Here is a 22,794-nt window from a genome sequence, read left to right on the forward strand (position 1 = left end):
TCAACATCCAATTGTCTATATTAATCAAATAGGAAATATTTTACAAAGTACTCTGACTTTGAAACCCCTATCCCGTATTTTGTCACAGATTTTCTATTATCTAATGGGTTTTGCTTAGGATAAAATTAGGCCTTGATTGCATATTTTGCTCAAATAATTAATGATGAAAAGTGGCTAGAAGTGTGCGGAATGCTGATGGTAGAAAATTGGAGATATCGAATGCAACATGCTGTTTTATAACTAATAAGCCAAAGAAATTACCCTGGAATCTCTCATATTAGCTGATGTGCTACCATAAATTTACTTTCTTCAAATCTCATATGGCTAACCAAAATTATGCATATTTTAGAGTAATGTCTGTTCTCAGCTCTTGATAAGAGTGCTATAAGAAAAGTGGGCAAGCTACTCAAAAGCATTTATATGTTTTCAAACCATGTAATTTACACATTTAAAATTATAAACTGCATCCATCTTACCATCAATAGGTACAATTAATAAGATAGTATTTGGTTTCATTGTGTTTCACTTCCTGACCCCAACAAAAAGCTGTTACTGTACTGATAGTAAGACTTACAATTTGGCAACTTTTTACCAAAACAAATGGGACCATAAATTTGTCAAAAAGAAAACAAAGCAATGTTACTGCATGTATTTTCTTGGTAGCAACAGAAACTGATTTATTATGGGGGATGCAGAAGCCACTTGCTGAGAGCCAGGCAGGGTATGTAATTTGCATAGAAGAGGGAGCAGATTGTGGATGCCCTGACCTGTCAAGCACAGGTAGGGCCTCGGAGATAATGGGTCCCAGAATACAAAGCTCCATCTTGATCCAGACAGACACACACAACATGGTAAGGCCAGATGGATTAAATGAGAGACAAAAACGCTGGCTTCTGCCATCTCCACAGGAAGAACGTAAGTGTTACAGAAGATGACAGATACCAGATACCACATGGAGGCTGCCCCAGTCTCTTGGCCCCCATTGTTGTGCCCATGCCATGATTTCACACTGCAGCAAAGAGGCAAGCCTGTTCCGAGCCATGAAATACAGTCACCCGGGAGATGCTCAACCCAACTGACAAGAGCAATCAACCATGCCTATGCCTAAGCCATCTTACTTGTAAAGAGGAAAAGGGCTAACGTGGGGTAGAAAACAGGAGACTGGGGCAGTACTGGGGCGGGCTGTCCTAATCACGGGCCTTGGCTCACAGCCTTCCGACAGCAGCCTGCCCTCCATCCCCACACATCTCAGGCGCACCGACCAAGTAACAACAGGACTGTCTGCCAGGTCAGCAATCCTCTTCTCAGAGAAGTGTTCCATAGTGAAAGGGCATTTTCATTTCCCCCAGTGGCTATAACAGAGTCATACACAGCACAAGAAAGCACCCAACGTCGGAATCCCACGGAGCAGACAATGGCAGGATACTAGACTCCCTGGCAACAAAGGACAGTGCCCTCGATGGCGAGGATGTGGAGGACAACCAGAAACAAGAAGGGGGGGCCCGGGAAGCACACGGATAGACGTACACAGACCAGGCCATGAGAATCCAGAAGCCTGACTCTGAAAAGGATGGTGTTTAGGAAATCAAAGGAAGAGCTAACTGAGCTGGCTTTTCTCACAACTGGGGCCACAGAACACTGTTTCATATCCAGTCATATATAAAGGTGTCTAATGATCACCAGCAATAACACCAGCTCCGAGGGACTTTTCTTTAGACTTTGCCTAGGCATCAAAGGTCCAGTGCATGCAGGCTCAGTGTGGAAGACCAGCAGGAATGCTGAAGTGACACGCCCATCCCTCTTACTACATATTGGAAGTCTCTCCTCTTTCTCTCCACATGCACACCATGGTGCTGGTTGAGCAGGAGCTCACTTATTGATGTCATAAATATTCACTGCCCCTGTGATTTGCAGCCCCTGTGCATGGTTACACACGAATAAAGCAGTCATGGCGGTATCGTCTTTCGTGGACCCTACGGAAGGTGAGAGAGCCTAGCAGGCAGGCGGTAGGTACGTAAGTGAATGGGTAAACAGAATTGCGGAATGTTACAACTAGAAAACACCTTAGAAACCGTCTAAATTGTCTGAACCCAAGCTTTCTTTTCAAGGCATTTCTAAAACCACTGCAAAGTACCCTTTTGTAGTAGTAAGATTTCCAGAGAACCACAATGTAATAAAAATGGCTTTAAAAACCCACAAGAGTTGAGGCAACAGCGGTGATGGCAGGCTGCAGGGTGAAGCCAGGGGTTCTGCAGAGTCCCAGCTCTCAGCCTCCTGCCAACTTCTGGACTCCCCTCCCCCAAAACCATGGAGCCTCCCCTCCATGACCTGGTTGTCCGAATCTCCAGTTTCACAATGAGGAACTTAACGCACAAGCCTTTTGGGTAGTTTGGCCAGAATCCCAAATTCATCAGAAAAATGTGGACAAGGACGCAAGTGGCCTGGATTCCAGTTCAGTGCCTGCTGTAACCCACTGACTGGTCTCAACAGCTCACACCGGGAAAGTTAGAAATGTACACCGGCTGCCTTTTTTTCTTTTTTCTTGGTATTCAGATTTCAACAGACTGGTCTGGGGGGAAAATTATAAAATCAGGACTTCTGGAAAACATAGTGCTCTGTGGTTGTAGGTGCACATGTCACGAGAGTCTTTCCATCTCTTGTCCAGAACTTCAGCTTTGGTTCACAAATCATAATTTGTCTATTTGCTGAATGAAAACGTTGTAAGATAATGTACTTAAATCAGTTATTTCAAATTATAAAAGGAAACTAAATTTTATATAGGGACAAATTTCAGTGTCTACACTGGGAAGAAACTCTGAAGGCTGTCTCCAATTAGAATTAAAACATGCCTTGTATGGAGACATATTCTATCCTCTGATGCATTTGAAAGAAGTGTTATATGTGAGAAAATTACATTTTATGAGGAAATTTAAAGAACAATTTAACCAGAACAAGGAAAATGTTCAAAAGCATCATATATTGTAGAAGCTTAAAAAAATATTGAAGGGCCAAACTACTACATCTCTTATTAGAAACACCCCCAGGACACACTGCGGCATGCTGCTACCACACACCGGAGGGCTGCACAAGTGATACTGGTTAGAATGGAAAGGAACCATAGAGACAGTGGGGAAAAACTCAAAAGGGTTGAAAGCTCGCATGACTCAGGATCTTGGAGCCCAGACTTGGCAGCAAAAATAGGAAATATGTTCTTCATTTGGCAAGGATAGGCTGTATACATTTGAAATCACTGACTGGATGGAGTGAAAAAACTCCCTCCGGATTTAGATGAAGAATTAGGTAAAGGGCCGGGAAGGCGTGGTAGGAGACAGCCAATCTCTCCCCAAATTTTGCTTAGCACGCTACATCATGGCTGCAGTATCCATCTTTCCAAACACATTGCATGTGCAATAGGCAAAAGCTACCTAATTTTGCTTTAAGTCTCCTCAGAATGTGGGGCACCGAGATGGCTCAGTCAGTTAAGCATCCGACTTTGGCTCAGGTCATGATCTCACAGGTTTGAGCCCCATGTCGGGCTCTGGGCGGAGAGTTCAGAGCCTAAAGCCTGCGTCTGAGTCTGTCTGTCTGTCTGTCTCTCTCTCTCTGTCCCTCTCCCGCCTGCGGTCTTTCTCTCAAAAATAAACACACATTAAAAAATATATAAATCTCCTCAGAATGTGATTTTTATTTAAAAATTTTCTTCTCCACCACAATCTTCCTTAGGCATTTGTGGCAGAAGCAGTTCACCCAAAAGTTAAACTACAGGTAAATTACAATCCACTTAAATTATCTCTGGTCTCTGCTTGAACTTTTGAGCAGTGGTATCTTTAACTTTTCTAACAATGAATAGATGCATAGAGTCACATTTGAAGTTAAAGAACAGAAATGTAAAGTAGTAATTATGAACAATGTAAGCTAATCAACAGTTTTTACCATTAGGATTCTTAAGTCTTTTCCCTTTAAGGAAATACACTACTAAAGATTTTTTTCCTGATTTTTAAAACGAATGGTTATTTTGATGGCAGGAAAGTTTAACTATAAAAGATGGTTCCTTGAAGCATTCATACAGGCTTATGTCACTTTCTTCTCAGTATTCTATGGAAAACATACCACTCATTTATATTAGCCTTTGTCTTTCAACAATCTTGCCTTAAAACATTTTGCAATTTAGAAATACACACAGATACAAATATCTTGCCAGTTCATATCAAGGAAAGCAAGAGTAATTCATAAAAATAAAACAAAAACAGTTTTCAAAATCATAGATTATTACATATATTTGCTGGAGATCACATAATGGTGGTTTTCAAACATTTTGGTCTTACGATAACTTTAAACTCCTAAAAATTATGAAAGACTCAAAATAATTTTTATGTGCATTATCTCTATCACTGTTTACCGAATTAAAACTGAGAAGATTTAAAAATGTTAATCATTTTATTAAAACAAGATTTATGTTAACAGAAATTATGTTTTTATAAAACACTGACTATTTTCTACAATAAGTGAAAACAATGGTACTGTTTAACATTTTAGCAAATCTCTGCTATCTGGCTGAAAAGACAGATTCTTCTAAGTGTTCTTCATTCAATCTACTGTGATATCAAAAGACTTGTCTCTAGAAAGCCCAACATATACTTGTGAGAGAATAAGGGTAAGAAGATAAATGACATCTTATTATTATTTTGACCTCATTGAGCCCTTTGGTACCTGGAGGGGAACCTTGGTGCATACTTTAAGAACTGCTGTTCTATAGAGCTATGTGAAATTGCTATTCTTTCCGACATTATAAACTTACATGTCTCCATGCCTTCATCATCATCATCTATGGCAGGTTTATCGTAAGACTTGTCAATGGCAGCTCTGAAGCTCTCATTGCATCCCCGTCCTCTGATTATTCGTGGCCGTGGCCGGTGGAAAGGAATATCCCCATTCAAAGTCACCTCAGCAACTGCTGTCTGCAGACTCTCTAGTGAGCTTGACTTCTTCAGACCCAGGGATGGTCCTACATCTCTGTTGGGAGAACCTTGGAGGTTTACAAAAATGAAATGTTAGTTAGAATTCACAGTAAAAAGAAAAAAGAAAAAAAAAAAAGAATTGGCCGTGAAACTGATATTCCTGAACATCTACAGATTGCAGTTAACATCGAGGACATAAACTATTTGCTCAATGAGTTCTGACGTGTGGATGGAAATGTTATAAAAATAAAGTTATGGTCACTAATTTTAATTTTTCCCATATATATTAAATTTAGTGTTTTTTTCTCTATCTTCATAGGAAAGTTTTTTGTCTCCATGTTTAGCTCAAGAGATAAAATTTTGGTCAGATCATTTGGTCCAAGTATGTAAATAATCTATAAGAACCAGAAGAACCCAGAGCTCACTTGAAAAGTAGGAATGATGAGAAGGCTAAGGTAAGCAACCAACAGTAAGCTGTGTAACTTAACTGAAATCATTTTTTGATAGTTTAAGATTATTTACAGCAGAAATTAAACTTTCCTCTCAATGAGCCTCATGGAATCTCTTCCACGTTGTACCGCAGATTCACATAACTCAGGAAATAGAGCACAAAAACTATCACCAGTACAATTAGGGCACCCTGGCAACAGGCAGGAACCAGAATCTGGTAAATATTACTGCTCTATTGGAGAGATCGATGCAAGATTTGAATAGAAACAAATTACATAAGGGCTCTCACTGGAGAGAAGCAGAGGAGAGACCACAGAGCTGAACACAAGTCCGTGTATCTCCAGCTCGGGAATGATATCTGCTTGTGAAACAAGCAATGAACAAAAGGAAGAAGACTTTGCAATTACGAAGAACATTTCACTAGGAAGGCAGGGGGCGGATTCAGGGAAGTAACCAGTTGGTTCTGTTTCTTGAGGCTATAGGGCAGGAAGGCCTGAGAGAATACCACAGTACCAAGCTTTAGAGGACAATCAAAACGGATTTCTTTAAGCAGGAAAGACAGCCTCATCCATCACTGCCTGACCTAGCACTCAAAGGCAGATGAAGTTGGCCTCTCGATGACTGAAATACCAGCTTTGTACCACCCACCGCCTGGGCAACCCAGGTTTTAGAACTAGCTTGTCACTTACACTGTTAAAAAGACGGGTACAAAGAAAATGAGAAGGTAGGAGAGAGCAGGTAGCTTCTCTCTATATGGGGTCATCAAGCACATATGTTGATCAATAATTAAAGAGTAGCCTGGACATGTTATCACCTGGAAGGCAAATAATTATGACACGGGTTTTGCATGGCTCAGAGTACAAAACAGAATAAAAGAGGAGAGTCAAAACAAGAACTGTCTTTTAAAGATTCATTTACATCTTGCACCTAATTTTCAAAATGGGGCAGCAGTTGTTACGTTAGAATAAATACGTCAAAAATGTAACAGGCAGAAAGGCAGACAGATGATTCTAATGAGGAAATAATATTCCATCAATTGTTGTGCTTGGGAGAAAAAGATGATTTATTGAACTTTCTCAGTGTAGGATCGTATATATTTGATTATCTTATGACAATTCACATGAATTGTTTCTTCCCAGGATGATCAATCTTACTTTTTCTCTTGATAGGCACTATAATTTTTGACAAGTTCATGTTCTAATACCCATAAAAGTCATGTCACCAGAAGGAAAATGAATTTGGTTCCAGAACTAAACAAAAAGTGAGATATCAAGGAGTCAAACAAAATAGGAAAAGATCACTTGTAGGCAGGGACATTTACTATGTATTTCCAAAAATTGCCACTAGGAAAATCTTTCTCCAAATAAAGCACACATATCAATTTTCATAACTACCAGTTGCATTTGCGTCCTATAAACTCTTAGAATGCAAATATCTGAACTTTATTGGGAGCATACAGGACAAGGGTATGTAGATGTGTATGTATGTATACTCCATATTTCATCCATCCATATTTTTCCAATAAAGATTTCATGCTTCATGTAAAGATTTACATAAAAACATCAGTTATGCCTGTTTTATTTTTTCTTTACAAAAAGTTAGCTGAGGTTGGACTTAATGTACTCAGAGCACTAAACATTTTAAATAATCAATTTCAGAAATAGCATGAGTATTTATTAAAATAAATATGTCTATAAATAGATGCATATAAATATTTACATATATAAAAATATCTAATATATGTATGTAGTAAAATACAAAAACAAGGGCAAATCTGGTAAAAAATCATGAACTATAAATAAACAAGAGATATTTTGTAAGCATAATTTAGGACTTACCTGTCTTCTCTCTGAATGCTAAAATTTTGGTGACACTGTGTATTGTTTATATATGCAGCTAATGAGTTATTGCATCTACATTAGTGTATGGTTGAAAATCTTCATAGTGAACGGTTATACAAAAAGTCAAAATTTGTGATTTGTGAATCTATAAGAGGGATCAGCAAACCATGAGCCAAATCTGGAGGGTCCATTTGTTTGCATGTATTTGGTGGCTGCTTTCATGTCACATCTGAACTAAGTAACTGTTACAGAGACTGTTTGGTCTGCAAGGCCTACATTATTCACCATCCAGCCCTTTACAGAAAAAAAGCTTGCTGGTTTTTTAATCTGTAACATAGATATCATATATTTAAGTATGATATTTGTCAAAGAAACTTTAATAAAGATTTTTCAAGTAATACATTAGGATCCCTGAATGAGGGCTACTGAGACCATTGACATCATAAACTTTTATTAGTGATAAAAATTAAAGATGCCTTTATATTAAATATGGAAATAAAATTAGTTTTATTTACACACACATACACACACAATGTCTTTTAATTTTAAAATAATATTCTAGAGTTGTCTGTAAATCTATTGGGTCATTAGGACACTTTGGTTATTATTTATACTCAAGGATTAAACTATTAGGAACCCAATTCTCTTCTACACTTGATCTTAGCCAAAAGGCCGAGAACCGATCCTATTCTCTTCTTATCCATGTTCTCTCTTTTCTTTCACAAAGAAACCTCCCAATATCATAAGAGATCCATAAATCCAGAAATAAAGGGGAAATCATAATCATACTATATTCCCTAGGCCTATTTTTCTATTCCTATCTAATACCCCATTTGCCAAAAAAAAAGTAGATGTCTTTTGCAAGGGTGATGGAAATGGAATTCAATTTTCATCATGAAAAGCTTATGTATGACTAGACAGATGATCTATGCAAAAACACCACTGTGACTCTACCAAAAACCTTTGGACTAAACTGTAAAATCATGATCATCTTAGCAATTCAAGTGAAGTTAAGAAAGAAAAATAACTGAAAATCTGTTCCCTGTCTAATATTGCAGGGTGGAAAGGACCCCTAATTAGATATATTATTCGTGTAGATTTAAAACCAATAGACCAAAAGGTACTTTGGTGTCTATGTAATAATTTTTGTCACAAGCTTTTCCAATTTCCTCTGGTAGGATAGATTACACACAGTGGTGGGGTGGGGGGAGAGAAAAAAAAAAAGCTCTTCTAATCTAGGATCTAACATTTTAAAACACAATAAAAACACAAGATTCAGTTAGATTATAAAATCTGCCTTCTCTCCATGAACATTATTTTAGGTTTTCAGTTAAAATCTGGATATAATCATTATTTTTTTTAATTGCAATAATGGTCTTCTCCTTTTAGTGGAAGTTAGTTAAATTAAATATTTTCTTGACTGTACCTGATTGGTATAGTATATAAAGTCATGTTCTTTAACCTGAGTAGTTTGAGTTGGTTTTTATGAACATTAATTTGGACAGGGCTTACTTCTTTAAAAGTATTGAATATTATTAACTCCAAAACTAATTACTCATTTGCATATATGAACTATCAAACAGCTTTTCTTTAGCCCTATTTCAGAGTTTCGGTGAATTTTATGTTTGATCAGAGAAATAACTACATAATAAGGGCTGAGGCTACAGTTAATCCTATGATTTATTGGATGTAATTTCACAATCTTTTTACTTTACAGAACATGAAAACTTCAACCATGTCCATAATAATCTTTACATATGTATATGGATACATATTTTTTAAGGCTAAAACTAATTACTGCAGGTCCAAAAGGTGAATTTAAGCTAAATAGTGCTAAGTGATGTGACTATATCATTCAGGATCTAGAATAATTAAAACACTATTCCTAACATAATAATAAATCATAAATGTGCCACTGTACGAAACATATTAATTTAATTACACATGAAGACTTTCTTGTGACTATTTTCATAAAATAACATAAAAAGTAAAATCTAATATAATGAAAATCCAGGTCAATATAATCTATTGATTTTATGAAATGATTTAGGTAGCATTTTAAACTTTATTATTTTTTTAATGTTTAGTTCCGAGAGAGACAGAGAAAGAGAGAGACAGAGCATAAGCATGAGCACAGGAAGGGCAGAGAGAAAGGGAGACACAGAATCCGAAGCAGGCTCTAGGCACTGAGCTGTCAGCACAGAGCTTGATGCAGGGCTCAAATTCACAAACCATGAGATCATGACCTGAGCCAAAGTCAGAGGCCTAATCAACTGAGCCCCACACGCACCCCTAGGCAGGATTTTAGAAGCAAGCCCTAATGAGTTTAAAAACAAACAAACAAACAAACAAACTTTAAAATAGGTTCACAAAGTCAAGATAAGGAGCCTTATGCATTACATAGTCTAACTCACTGTCACACAACTAGGAGCTAATTCTTGCATCAGAAGAAGAACTGAGGTTTTCTGAGCAATGAAAGACAGCAATATTGGACAGTGTCCTAGAGTGAAAAATATTTATATTTCTGCTATTATCCTTCAAATCAAAATCACCACTTTGAGACCATTGTTTGGACATCAAGCTAGACATCTAATAAATGACTTAGACATTTAAGAGTCTACTAGAAGAAATCTTGTTTTCAGGATTTGGATTTTTATTTAATGGCAACAAAACATTCCTACACAAATACAATTAAAATCTAGGTTGTTTCAGCATTTTTGAGACACAATTATATTTGTATTTAGTATGTACTTCCCTGATAAATTCCTTCTCACAGAAAATTTTTCTTTTCTTGTACATTTTGATTTCCTAAAAATGAAAACATCCACGCAAGACTGGAATATTTATGTTTACATGCAATATGATTGGCAGCTCTATAATTATGATCAGCTCCTCGGCCCACCGTTTCTATGGCAACACTCTAACTGTCCATTCTTACCTGCTTTCTGGTCATCCACTGTATTGAGTTTAGTCTCGTCAGCTACTGTTAAAAGGTAAATGTATACTGGTTAGCACAGTTAGTCCCCACAGCCCGACATGCTTCAATCATTCCCGGATCTGCTCAAGTTAGGTGATATTTCATGCAAATAATATGAAACATCGAGCAAACATTCATAATCAAAAAAGGGGGGGAAAGCAGTGTCTCCATGCAAAATGCCAGTCACTTCATTTCACCGACACGTGTGTTATTTATAAGTTAGCATATCATAATTAGCCAAGGCAATCCATCGCCAAAGTTTTCTTTTACGCATGTGATAAATTAATGCTTTTAGTCTTGAAGTACAAACAGCCACCAGAGAACAGCATAAGTTTCACTTGATTAACAAAGGTTTTAAAAATCATTTGATCAGTTTACAGATATAATTAATTATTTTACTATTTGGTTTTTTTGGTGGATTTGGATTTAAAAAGACACTACCTGATTGGTGTTTGATTGAGCCACTATGGTTATTTTCCTCCTCTCATTTGCTTCCAAATACTTTCTACAATAAATATTCTCTCAAATTATTACTTCAATTAAATGCCTTAATTTTATCAACACAGAAGAGTTTCTATTAAATAAACCTTAAAGAGTAGCAACGAAATGAGACATGAAGTAACCAAATTCTAGACATGGATTGAGATAATGGTTTCTCTCCAAAACTTCTCCTTCTAGTTCAAGAAACCCACAGCCAACCAAATACTATTTCAAAAAGTTGGTTTTAAACATCCAAAATGTTAATCTTTCCAAATAAAGATGCATGAGCATAGCATGATATGCATGTGTTTGTTTCTTTGATCATCAGGAAAACATATATTTTAACATATTGCACATTATGTAAACATGCCACTTATGAGAAATATGGTTATCGCAAACTCAGAGAAAAACTAATTTTTGCCAAATTGCCACATTTCACATTTATTTTCTCTCTTGCTTAAAGTAAACAGACATGTGTTTGGGACTACCAATTTTAATCTGAAAGCATCTAAACCTTATTTAGATAAAGATTCATGGAGATTGTACTCACTACCTAAATCCATGCTTTTTGATTTTCGCGTTTTAACGAAATCCAATTGACTGGCATCTGAAAATTGCTTTGTGCGTTTTTCTGACATACTCTGGCGTCCAAATCCTTCTCGTTGAAAAGCAAGAGCTGGATCAACATCTGGACTCAAAGAGCTGGTATGAAGAGAAAGATAAACATAAAAATATTTACTAAAAATAGAGGACATCCAACTTCAGGAAAGATCGTATATGCCGGTGCATATGAAGGTATGCATATGCATGTCCCCCAGAAATACTGAAGCACAAACATAGTCCATTAAACAAAAGAAAATTGTGATGGGAAAATACAAAATTTAAATGTAAAGTCATTCTTTCTGCATCTGAGTTCTCTCCTCCCCTCTTTCCCTCGGTTTCCTCACTCTGTTCCCCAATATATCATTCTTTCTAAGTGATTATCAAAAATAAGCCTGGTATATCAGAAGGATTGAATATCTGAGGAAATTTTTCATACATGAATACAAATATTGACAGCATACAAGGGACTCTATGAATTGCAATCAAATAAAAATTGCAAAAAAAATATGTCTTTAATCTTGTATTTCAGAAAAGAAGAAAAAAAAACCTTTGTGACATGTAGTTTCATAAGGATACAGTTTCTCAGCAATATTTACTCAACAGAGAAGGAACACATCTTTATGAAAACCTAGTCTAAGGTGTTGAGCTGGGTACCAAAGTCAAGAAAGGAAAAGGTTTCTGTCCTCTACAAGTTCCGAGCAAAAATACTACAACAGAAGCACCGAGGCAATGCTCTGGATGCACAGATGGGAGAGTGAACAGTATTGGAGGGTGGCAGAGACCAGATGACATTTGATTTAGGAGACACCAACACAGTAGTTCAAGCAGAGATGAGGAGGCACACAGTAAGTCACTGGGACAGGATACAGTTGGAAGTGGTAAGGTATGACATCGCATCACTCCTATTCCTAAAAAATCTGTGCTACTAGGGGAGCATGTGAGTGGCTTAACTGACGAAATCAGTTAAGTGTCAGACTTCGGCTCCAGTCATGATCTCGCAGTGTGTGAGTTCAAGCCCTATGTCGGGCTCTGTGCTAACAGCTCAGTGCCTTGATCCGGCTTCAGGTTCTGTGTCTCCATCTTTCTCTGTCCCTCCTCCACCTTGTGCTTTGTGTCTCTCAGGCTCTCAAAAACTGAATAAATCTTTAAAAAAATTTTTTTTAAAGTACTGCTAGGTTTTCTGAGCTCAGTTCATACAATAAAAATGGTTTTCCTCTGTACAGGGCACAGTGAGTAAATCAATTGGTTGTTTGGTTCTTTTGAGGGGTGTCAGCGCCCAGCCACGTTCCTTACCTGGCCAAGTAGGAGAAAATCCCTCCACAGCTAACTACACATACTAAGAAGGTGAGTGGCCACTTCCACCATGCCAGCTGAGTTTGTGACAGCTTTCCTTCTGTTTCTGATGGAAGCAAACTTCCCTCACTTTTATGGCTGTAGAGAATGACCATCCGCACTGGGAAAGGAGAATGCTCTGGTTTGGATATACATCAAAAGTGTAGCTGCAGTTTACTGTGCATGAAATGACAGTTGGCTCTTAAAGAAGAGCTAGACCAAAATTGTGAAAAGAAAGACATCAAGGAAAATGCTTTGTCGTCAAGTTAAGTGACCTGAAATGTTTCAAGCTCTTTGTATTAATAATGCTCAATAAAGAGAAGAGCTGTCTCACCCACCTTACAAGGCCAATGAGAGATTTCAAGGACATCATGTAAAAGCCCTTTGTAAACTGCTACCACTAAACAAAGTAAATGATTACCACCCCACATGGACTTTCTAACTCAAATTATCAACATACTACAAAGTATAACGGAGATAGGGTCCTTAAAAACCACACAAGGGGGCTGAACAGCCCTTCACAATCTTTTCCACCAAGTACAGAGAAGGGCCCCTAGGATGAGACAAGATAGATGCCCCTCAGAATTTAAGGAAGCACTCTCAGGCTCATGCAAGTTCAGGGTCGACACCTGAGAATAACTCCTTCCTTGCATTTTGCGTCCTGGTACCCGGCTTGCCTCACTCTGCTCCTGGCCCAGGTACTGAAAAAACTCCCACAAGCCCTGGGAGATGAGCAAGAACAATTTTACTTTGTAAAAGACAATGTTATAGGGGCGCCTGGGTGGCTCAGTTGGTTGAGTGTCCAAATTCGGCTCAGGTCATGATCTCACGTTTGTGGGTTCGAGCCTCGCGTCAGGCTTTGTGCTGACAGCTAGCTCAGAGCCTGGAGCCTCTTCAGATTCTGTGTCTCCCTCTTTCTCTGCCCCTGCCTGCTCATGCTCTGTCTCTCTCTGTCTCAAAAATAAATAAAACATTAAAAAAAAAAAAAAGACTATGTTATATCCTGACAAATGTTTTTTTCTTTGGATTCTACATTAAACCTTTTCATTGTTAACACACCACCTTTTTTCTTCAAAACTTTGAATAAATTTGGTGTTCTAAGAAGGGTCATGTTTATTGTAAAGCCTTTGGTGCCCCTCCACATATCACTACGATTACATACCGTGTACGTATGTATGTGTGCAGGCATGAATTTATAACCATAACATACATTATATATATAATTATATTGCTCAGACATATTTCTTAAGTTGATATATGCTTGTATATTATGCTTATGTAGTTGTATTCAGATACTACTATGCTTACTCTTATTTGCTCATATTTCCAGAGCACAAATACTCCAATTAAAAAATACAGTCCTGGGGTGCCTGGGTGGCTTGGTCAGTTGAGCATCAGGCTTCAGCTCAGGTCATGATCTCACGGTTTGTAGGTTCGAGCCCCGCATCAGGCTCTGTGCTAACAGTTAGCTCAGAGCCTGGAGCCTGTCTTCAGATTCTGTGTCTCCCTCTCTCTCCCTCTCTCTCTATCTCTCCCCTGCTCACACTGTCTCTCTCTCTCTCTCAAAAATAAACAAAATAAACAAACATTAAAAAAAAATTAAAAAAAGAAAATACAGTCCTTTGGGCACCTGGGTGGCTCAGTTGGTTGATCGTCTAACTTCAGCTCAGCTCATGATCTCACAGTTCATGAGATGGAGCCCCACATCGGGATCTGGGCTGACAGGTCAAAGCCTGGAGCTAGCCTTGGATTCTGTTTCCCCTCTCTCTGCCCCTCCCCCACTCGTGCACATGTGTGCAAGCTCTCACTCTCTCTCTCTCTCTTAAAAGTAAATAAATGTTAAAAAAAAAAAAAAAGAAAAGAAAAGTATAGTCCTAGAAAAGAAAACTAAAAACCCATATGATAAGAACTAGGACACAATTTTGCAACAGCAAACTCTATATTATATATTTTCAATAAGAATAATTCTTTCATATGTTGAAATCTGATCTTTGCAATCATTCTGCTCATGAAATACATGTTTAATATAAATTACTGGTAAAATCTTTTTCAAAGAAATACAAATTGTTGGTGCTAATGTTACCTGAAAACCACACACTGGCATGGTTTTTAAACTAATGTCACAGCCTTGGAATGGTGTTGTCACTAAGATTAGAATCTGCCGTATTACCTCGCCTCTCCTTAAAAACACTGTTAATGTTCCCTGACTCAATTAATGGAGTGAAAAAAGTATATTCTACTCATTAACAAATTAAAAGTTTAGCCATTTGACATATTTAGCCTTCTGCAATTGTGCAGTGAACTGTAAACATACACAATTTAAAATGTCAAATGAGTATGTGCGTTAATAAGAGCCTTAAATAACTAAATATTCTTAAACCATGACATAATTAATTCTTCTCTATCAATATACCCATTAAACTAATTTCAGACACAATAAACAGTACACCAGAATACTTAACAAGTTAGATTGCAAAACTGACAGCTGATTCTTTAAAGAATGTAACCATATCCTGACCCGCAACGTTATTAAAATTCCAGTTATTAATCCTGTCTTATTGCCCTTTTGTTTTCATAACATTTTCATCAAGGATTAGGGAGATATTGTCAAGCTGGAAAAGCTTACATTTTCTGCTATGATTCAGAACAGCTGCCATTCTTGTTTGGATAACCCTTCATTCATATTCTTCTCCTAGTGCCACATTCCCCACAGCAAAACCACACAAGTCCTCACCTTTTTATAGATGCCCTTAAGGAAATTAATGCCACAATCTATTCCTGCTAGTTGCTTATTTATTTTTACCAATACAGATCTATGCCCAGGGCCACCTCCACAATTCTCATCACGGTGAAGATTCAAAGGCTTTGTCCCTAAATTGAATACTGCAAATATCTAATCCTTACTTTCCCTGTTGTTACTTTCACTTTCAGAAAAAGATACAAACTGCAGTAGTAAATGCAACAGCATCTGTGAATTTCAAATGGGATTCAACTTTATATTGTACCTTCCCACTCAGAACCAAAACCCTCATTTAAAGACAAGTTATTACCATGTAGGCTTGAGTGTAGCTCTATTTCTAAATCCTGTGTTTTCAATAAAAGACTTTGTATAAAGAAAAGAAAGAAAGAAAAGACAAGACAGAGATGGACCCTTCAAGGATCCAAATAACAGGTGAGACTATTCCAAAAGAACATCTGCAGAATTCACAGGTGAGTGTGCTGGATGCTTGTGTGGTTTTGTAAAAAGCAAGAGAGGGGGGCTGGGCAGAGGGTGACTTTGCTAAGATCACCACTAAAACGTTAGCGCAGATCAACACCAGGTCCCCCGGACTTCTATCTGATAACGAACGTGGTAGCCAAAAGTCCAGGCAAGAAGAGAAAACAGAAACAGGTAAGTGGTAAAGGATTTAAATATAATTTTGCTGATGTATTCATGGAACACCCCTGAGAAAGGGCAATAAGAAAATTCTGGTATAACGCTTCACATAGCTTATGTTAATTATCACTACAATCTCACAAGGTCATCCCTAGAAGGAACTTGCCTTTGGCTTCAGGGTGTGTATAATTACTAGGCACGCAGATGACGGCACACGTCCATACTCATGTGCCACAAACAGCTCAACAATATCAAATGCTTTATTATGTTCTGGAGGATATAGGAGAAAGGATCGGCACTAGGCTGCCCCGAAAGTCATAATGTTAAAAGCAAGCAGGAAGCATTTTAAAGGGAAGGGTGACAGCACTCTAAAAAGAAAACCTTTAAAAAGCCTCTTCTCTCTCCCAGAACATAGCAACTATTAATTTGGCCAAAGTCATCTAATTGTTAGAAACTTTCAGTCACCTCAGAGATCTGATTGAACTGATTTAAGAAAAAAAAAATCATCAAATTAAAACATCTAAAATAATTAACAATGGAACTTAAGCGAGTAGGGGGTTTTTTTGTTTTTGTTTTTGTTTTTGTTGTTAGTGGTAATTTTGTTGTAGTTTGGCTGAATTACACCCCTGGAAATGCTAAAACAACGGGGCAAGTTTACAGAGTTGGGGGGAATCTTTTATTAAAAGACTGATAATTAAGAGTATTAAAACCATGAAAACAGGACCCTGCCATAAAAAAATTGATTAACTGTGCTTAATGACAGACCATTTAAACATAAAATGAAGGTGATTGCAATTAACTCATGTTTTCCCACCGCAGCACGTGATCTTACCAGTCTGCTGAATCACTGATTGCAGCCTTGGCCCATGCGCCAGCGTCTGTCATCACGAACCCCACGTCATCATGGGAGCTGGAGGATGACTGGTCAGAGAGGTGTGGGGGAAGCACTGGCAGCCTGTCATCTTCTATAATGACAGTGTCATCCTGGGGCATGTTCACTGTGGGGGACAGCTGGTATTTACCTGCCCAGTGAAAAGAAAAAGTAAGAGAAATTCTAGATGTCCATCTAGATACGCCTTATGTGCATTCAGGTTAATACCTTACAACACTAGAAAAATGTTTCCAAACATCTGCTCAACCTGGTGGAACAAAATAGAATGAAGGAAATTTATTTTTCATAAATAAATGTCCAAGGGAGAGCTCAAGTCTGTTCCCTCCCTGACACGGCAGCATGTAGCTCTTGGCACCGTATTCAGTTTCACTGGTTTCGAGTTTCCTAATGTCGTAGATGATCTCCAGAATGTCTTCTAATGTGAAAGTGCTACACAGATTTTAAGTTGCAAAAGTCCTTTGGAAAATTTTACCAGGAGATTTATAGGGAAGCCTTGCAGACTTACATCAACCATTCAGCCATTCATTCATTGGGCACATACCACATGACAAGTATGAAAGAAAGACTTAAATCTCTGCCCCCAAACAGCTCACACCCTAGAGAAAGAGACAGACATATGAACAGTGTTAAGTGACTGGTGCTGGGAAGGATCCTCTCCAAGTACTGTGGCATTCACTTGTGCCGGGCATAGCCTGGGTAGCTGCAGGAGGAGGCTGGGGATCTTAACAAAAGTTAACATCACAGTTGGACTTGGAATGATGACTATGATTTTTTTTCTGCTAGGAGAAGTGAGGACATTGATTTTAGACATCACAACTACTTCATTAAATTCATGATGAAGAAAAGCTCACAGTGAATTCAGGTGACACCTCAAAGAGAGGTACACGCAGAATGAAGACCTTGTGCAGAGATGGCAAGAGTGATCTCGAAAAGATTAAGATCTAACTGTCCAAATTTTCAGGCCAAGACAGTGGAGTCTACATTTTCATTTATTCAATTTGGATATAGCATTCTTGGTAAGGAAAGACTCACAACTGTCTACATTGATCAGTTTCTTCCAGAAAATCTGCTCAGGTACATGGGTCAGCATGACAGATGTTTATACTTCTTGGGACAAAATTATGATTCAAGTCCTATATCCTTACAGATAAAGCTGGCGTCCAAATGATGCCATCTTCCTCCTGAAAGCACTCATACTTCAAGCTTCCACCTCAAAAACTGCCACAATTCTGAGTAAGAACTCATTGGGCAAGCTTGGGTCCAAGTGGATATGTCAGGAGAGGCCATACTCACAGAAACACACATCACAATATGATGCAAGCCCAATGACCTGGCTCTCTCAACAAAACAAAAATTGACAAATTCCCTGTCACATTACAGCAGAATGGGAAAACTCTCATTTTAAGTCTAATATCCCGATCTGGTAAGCCAGTTTTACTGGCTCCTATACAGAAAATGGATCGCTGTATTTTCCCTTATATGAACACCATTTTATACTTTACACAGGGTGCTCTTTCCTATTATTATAAATAACTTTTTAAATAACACAGCAGGGGCGAGGATGTGGTGAAACGGGCACCCTCCTACACTGTTGGTGGGAATGTAAACTGGTGCAGCCAATCTGGAAAACAGGGTGGAGGTTCCTCAAAAAGCTATCAGTAGAACTCCCTTATGACCCAGCAATAGCCCTGCTAGGGATTTACCCAAGGGATACAGAAGTGCTGATGCATTGGGGCACATGTACCCCAATGTTCATAGCAGCACTTTCAACAATAGCAAAATCATGGAAAGAGTCTAAATGTCCATCACCTGATGAGTGGATCAAGAAGATGTGGTATATATACACAATGGAGTACTACATGGCAATGAGAAAGAATGAATCTGGCCATTTGTAGCAACATGGATGGACCGTGAGGTGTCATGCTAAGCGAAATAAGTCAGGCAGAGAAGGACAGATACCATATATTTGCACTCATAGGTCTAACAGGAAATATTTAACAGAGGACCATGGGGAGGGGAAGCGGGGGAAATAGTTGGGGAGAGGGAGGAAGGCAAATCATGAGAGACTCTTGAATACTGAAAACCAACTGAGGGCTAAGGGGGGAGGGGGAGGGGAATGGGGAAGGGGGGTCATGGTTATGGAGAAGGGAACTTGCAGGGAAGAGCACAGGGTCTTATATGGAAACCAACTTGACAATGAACTATTAAATAAATAAATAAATAAATAAATAAATAAATAAATAAATAAAAAGCACAGCAGGGGCGCCTGGGTGGCTCAGTCAGTTAAGCCTCCAACTTTGATTCAGGTCATGATCTTTTGGTTCCTGAGTCTGAGCCCCACATTGGGTTCTGTGCTAACAGTTCAGAGCCTGGAGCCTGCTTCAGATTCTGTCTCCCTCTGTCTGCTCTTCCCCTCCTCACACATACACTCTCTCTCTCTCAAAAATAAAAATCAACATTAAAAATTTTTTTTAAATAGTACATCAACATGTGGAGATTTTAATGTCAGTCTTAAGATCTATTTTTAAGATAAACATTCATAAGAATGTACAAATGATGACTTTTTGCTTTAACATGATTTTGGCTATTATGAGACGGCATATATATAGGCTTAAAGGATATTAAACATATATACATGTATCATCCTAGACATTTATCAAGGGGAAAATTTTGGTTGTTATGTATCTTTTCAAGACAACCCATCAAAGACATGCTAGAAATTTCAAGTGTATTCATCACCTAGCACCAACTACTTTATTATAGAAATACTATATGTTCACTGAAATCAAGACAGCATTTTATCAAGGAAAACACTGTTTTGATTTGATATGTGTTCATTTTGAGAAGCTGTGAAAACTAGCAACTTTTTATAAATACTCATGATTATAAAGCAGATCAAATTTAATACTTCATCGTTTTCCTCTCCTGAATTCAAATCACTCACTTATTACTACTTGAGTTTTTGGACTTCAGTACAGAAAGACAGAAATCTATCCAAAAAATTTATCATTCACAAATAAGGCTGGACATTCCCACACTATTACCAAAAGAAATATATCCTTCTCCTGACACATTTTTTTGCCCAAAAAGTGTACAGAATGACAAAACCAGAGTTATGCCTGACAGCCCACCACTGACAAGGCACGTGTCACAGCACTAAATGCCAAGTCCTCACAAAGGCAAAATTTACTGGAAGGAAAAATCACGATGTAATTACAGTGCACTCATTTTTAAAAAGAGAAACTAAAACTCCTGGGTTCACACAATATATTCTGAGAGACAGCCTAATAAGCAATATGGAACACTGAATGGTTCTTCATATGACAATCCTTTTTTTTATTTTAATAATATGCTGTTTTGAGTAGAAACACTGTACCTTAAGTGATCCAAAATTTTATACATAAATGGCAAGAAATTTTCCTAATAATAAGAAAACAATTTAGCTTTGTTCTCTCACCCATGATTCTGGGAGCTAATATTTGAAAAGATTTGAGAATTCCCATTTTTCATCAATTTCCCACTTCTTAACATGCTTGGCAGGAATTATAGTTTTCGAACCTGGAGGCAGGAATATACAGGGAGTAATGGATAACTCAATTATCTAACTACATGTTTAGCAAACTTCACCTAAACAATACCTCTTAATGATGTGTGCTACTACAGGGCACATCATCAACGCAAAACCTTCCAAGAGTGACCTGAGAAGCCTGTGATCTGATTTTAGATGGATAAATATTCCTCCTTCCTCAACTAGTTAAGCGACAAACTACAAAATAAAATTCACACCAGTCCATATCTTAAAGAAGAGTGAAACAATGAGATACAGAATGATGGTTCACTAAACATTTATTCATTGGTATATTTACATAGAAGGCAACACCATTCATGACACTAGAAACAGATGAAAAGTTTTTCAGTGACCTGACTCACAATAAAAACATTAATGTTCCATTTTTCCGTGTTGAATTTCTAACACGATAAAAACATGCTGAACAAAAGTATTTTTAAACTCACCACACATGTATGAATATAAAAACTACTGAGATTAAATTCTAAAATGAATACACCAGATTTGGGGTTTGCTTTAAAGAGAAGATTTCTTCAGACTAATATTTGGAAAAAAAATTAAGGTTCTATGTCTCCAATTGTTAACTTGTGATGAATTTGGGGAAGTGTGTTGGTGAAATTAACCATGCCTGTTATTGTTTTGTGATTATTAGGTAAGATAGTCTAGCAATTTGTATAGAAAGAAAAAAGTTTAAGGCTTTTATAACAAGGAAATCCTAGGTAGTATCTCTAGAGATTTCTTTTTGATGAGTATCCATGATAGTGGCAAGTAGGTCCATACAGAAGACATTTGGATCTTGCCTTAGTCACAAGTAGTCTGTTTGACCTGACTAAAGGCAAGGGGAGACCGATCAAGGTTGAAGTAGTGTGGGACTTGGGACTCATAAAAACACACATCCTTTGATTTAGCAACAGAAATCTCGTGCCTCCAGATTTGCCACTTAATTTTTCTGATCCCTAATTCTTCTGAATAGAAGATAATTCAGTTGGAGTAGATGAGTCCTAAGGCTACTTTCAAAGATGAGGTTGTGGTTTTTAGATCATTTTGTTTGCCAGACTAGAACAGATACTGGAAGCTGTCTAGTATCTTTTGCTTAAAGATGTAGATATTTATAAATTGATGTTAATAAAGAATGGATGTCACTAATACTTATTGTGTGGTCTCAGTATTCCCCAGAGAGGTCTACTTTTAGAAACAGGAAATAACCAAAAACAACAGAAAATAAAAAATCACCATGGGATCTTGTGACTGTTCCTCTATCTGCTAAGTGGAAAAGTGTGGCTGATGACCCCTGACATCCTTCCAAGTCTAACATCTCTTCCTATTTTGATCTATTTTTTTCAAAGCTTCTCTCCTGAGATGTGTTCCCACAGAATTGAGTTAGAAAGCTTCAATGCTCCTTTTGGTCTAGAGTCTCACATGATGATTTTTCTAGGTAAAAATTCACCCTACTTGCATAGAATTAGTCATTTCTTAAAGTAATAAGCTGGAATTTCAATACAAAGCTCTAGTTGAATCTTAGCAGATCATGAAGTAAATACCACCACTTCCACCAATGTGTACATAGGACTTATTCTAAACACACAGAAGACAACCCGGAACCACACGAGAGCTACCCGAGAAGCTCCATGTATCTAGATACTGTGCAAATCAGTACATATTAGTGCTATTGCTTTAGGTTAATAGAATTCAGTGCCCTAATATCTTCTATTTAGCACCTTGTTTTGGCATTTTCTTGTAGCTAACATCTTTTGTAAGATTTTTAACTTTAAGTGGGAACTGACTTAGCAAACTATTTGTTTCTTAGGGTCACTGATATTGGAGTAGGGGCTGATGAAGACAGGAATTCTCAAATTTGCAAGAACTCAAGATGCGGAAACAGGTTACACATGTTCATTTCTCAGGGTAGAACTCCACAGGATCCCTAGTTTCCAGTACAATATGTACAAACTATCTTAAGAAAACATCCAAATCATTCAACATTGACTCGGCCTATCATCAGAGGGTAAAGGGTCTGCGACCCCCGCCCACAAAGGGCACACACAGCACATGGCAGGGCACACAGCTGGGAGGGATGTTTCTGCCCAAGGGAAAGCATCTGGAGTCTGAAAAGTCCATTCCATCTCTAGCAGAGGGTGGGGGAACAACAATAATGCAAACTGAAGTGACTGATGAAGCCACAGCTAACAAAATCAGGGCAAACAGACTACGAAGTAAATGAAGGAATCCTCAGCCCCTATGTACAACATTTCAAAAGGTCACTAGGTGAATTTTGGGGCTTTTTGGTTTTTTAAGTTTTAGTTTTTCGCCTTCCTCT

The 22,794-nt window shown here is 37.9% G+C and overlaps 1 protein-coding gene across 1 annotated transcript in view; it reads right to left on the reverse strand.

The window, feature by feature from the left end:
* The window catches only part of PARD3 (par-3 family cell polarity regulator), a 524,039-nt gene that overhangs the window by 201,416 nt on the left and 299,829 nt on the right, over window positions 1-22,794 (reverse strand). Inside the window, exons 16-19 of the mRNA XM_029955571.1 lie at window positions 16,850-17,039; window positions 11,257-11,408; window positions 10,188-10,232; window positions 4,799-5,026 (exon numbers count right to left, since the gene is read on the reverse strand). Coding sequence (XP_029811431.1) covers window positions 4,799-5,026; window positions 10,188-10,232; window positions 11,257-11,408; window positions 16,850-17,039 — 615 coding nt within the window. The remainder of the gene's footprint in view (window positions 1-4,798; window positions 5,027-10,187; window positions 10,233-11,256; window positions 11,409-16,849; window positions 17,040-22,794) is intronic.

This window comes from Suricata suricatta, chromosome 10 (genome assembly GCF_006229205.1).
Source record: "Suricata suricatta isolate VVHF042 chromosome 10, meerkat_22Aug2017_6uvM2_HiC, whole genome shotgun sequence".
NCBI classification, from domain to species: domain Eukaryota; kingdom Metazoa; phylum Chordata; class Mammalia; order Carnivora; family Herpestidae; genus Suricata; species Suricata suricatta.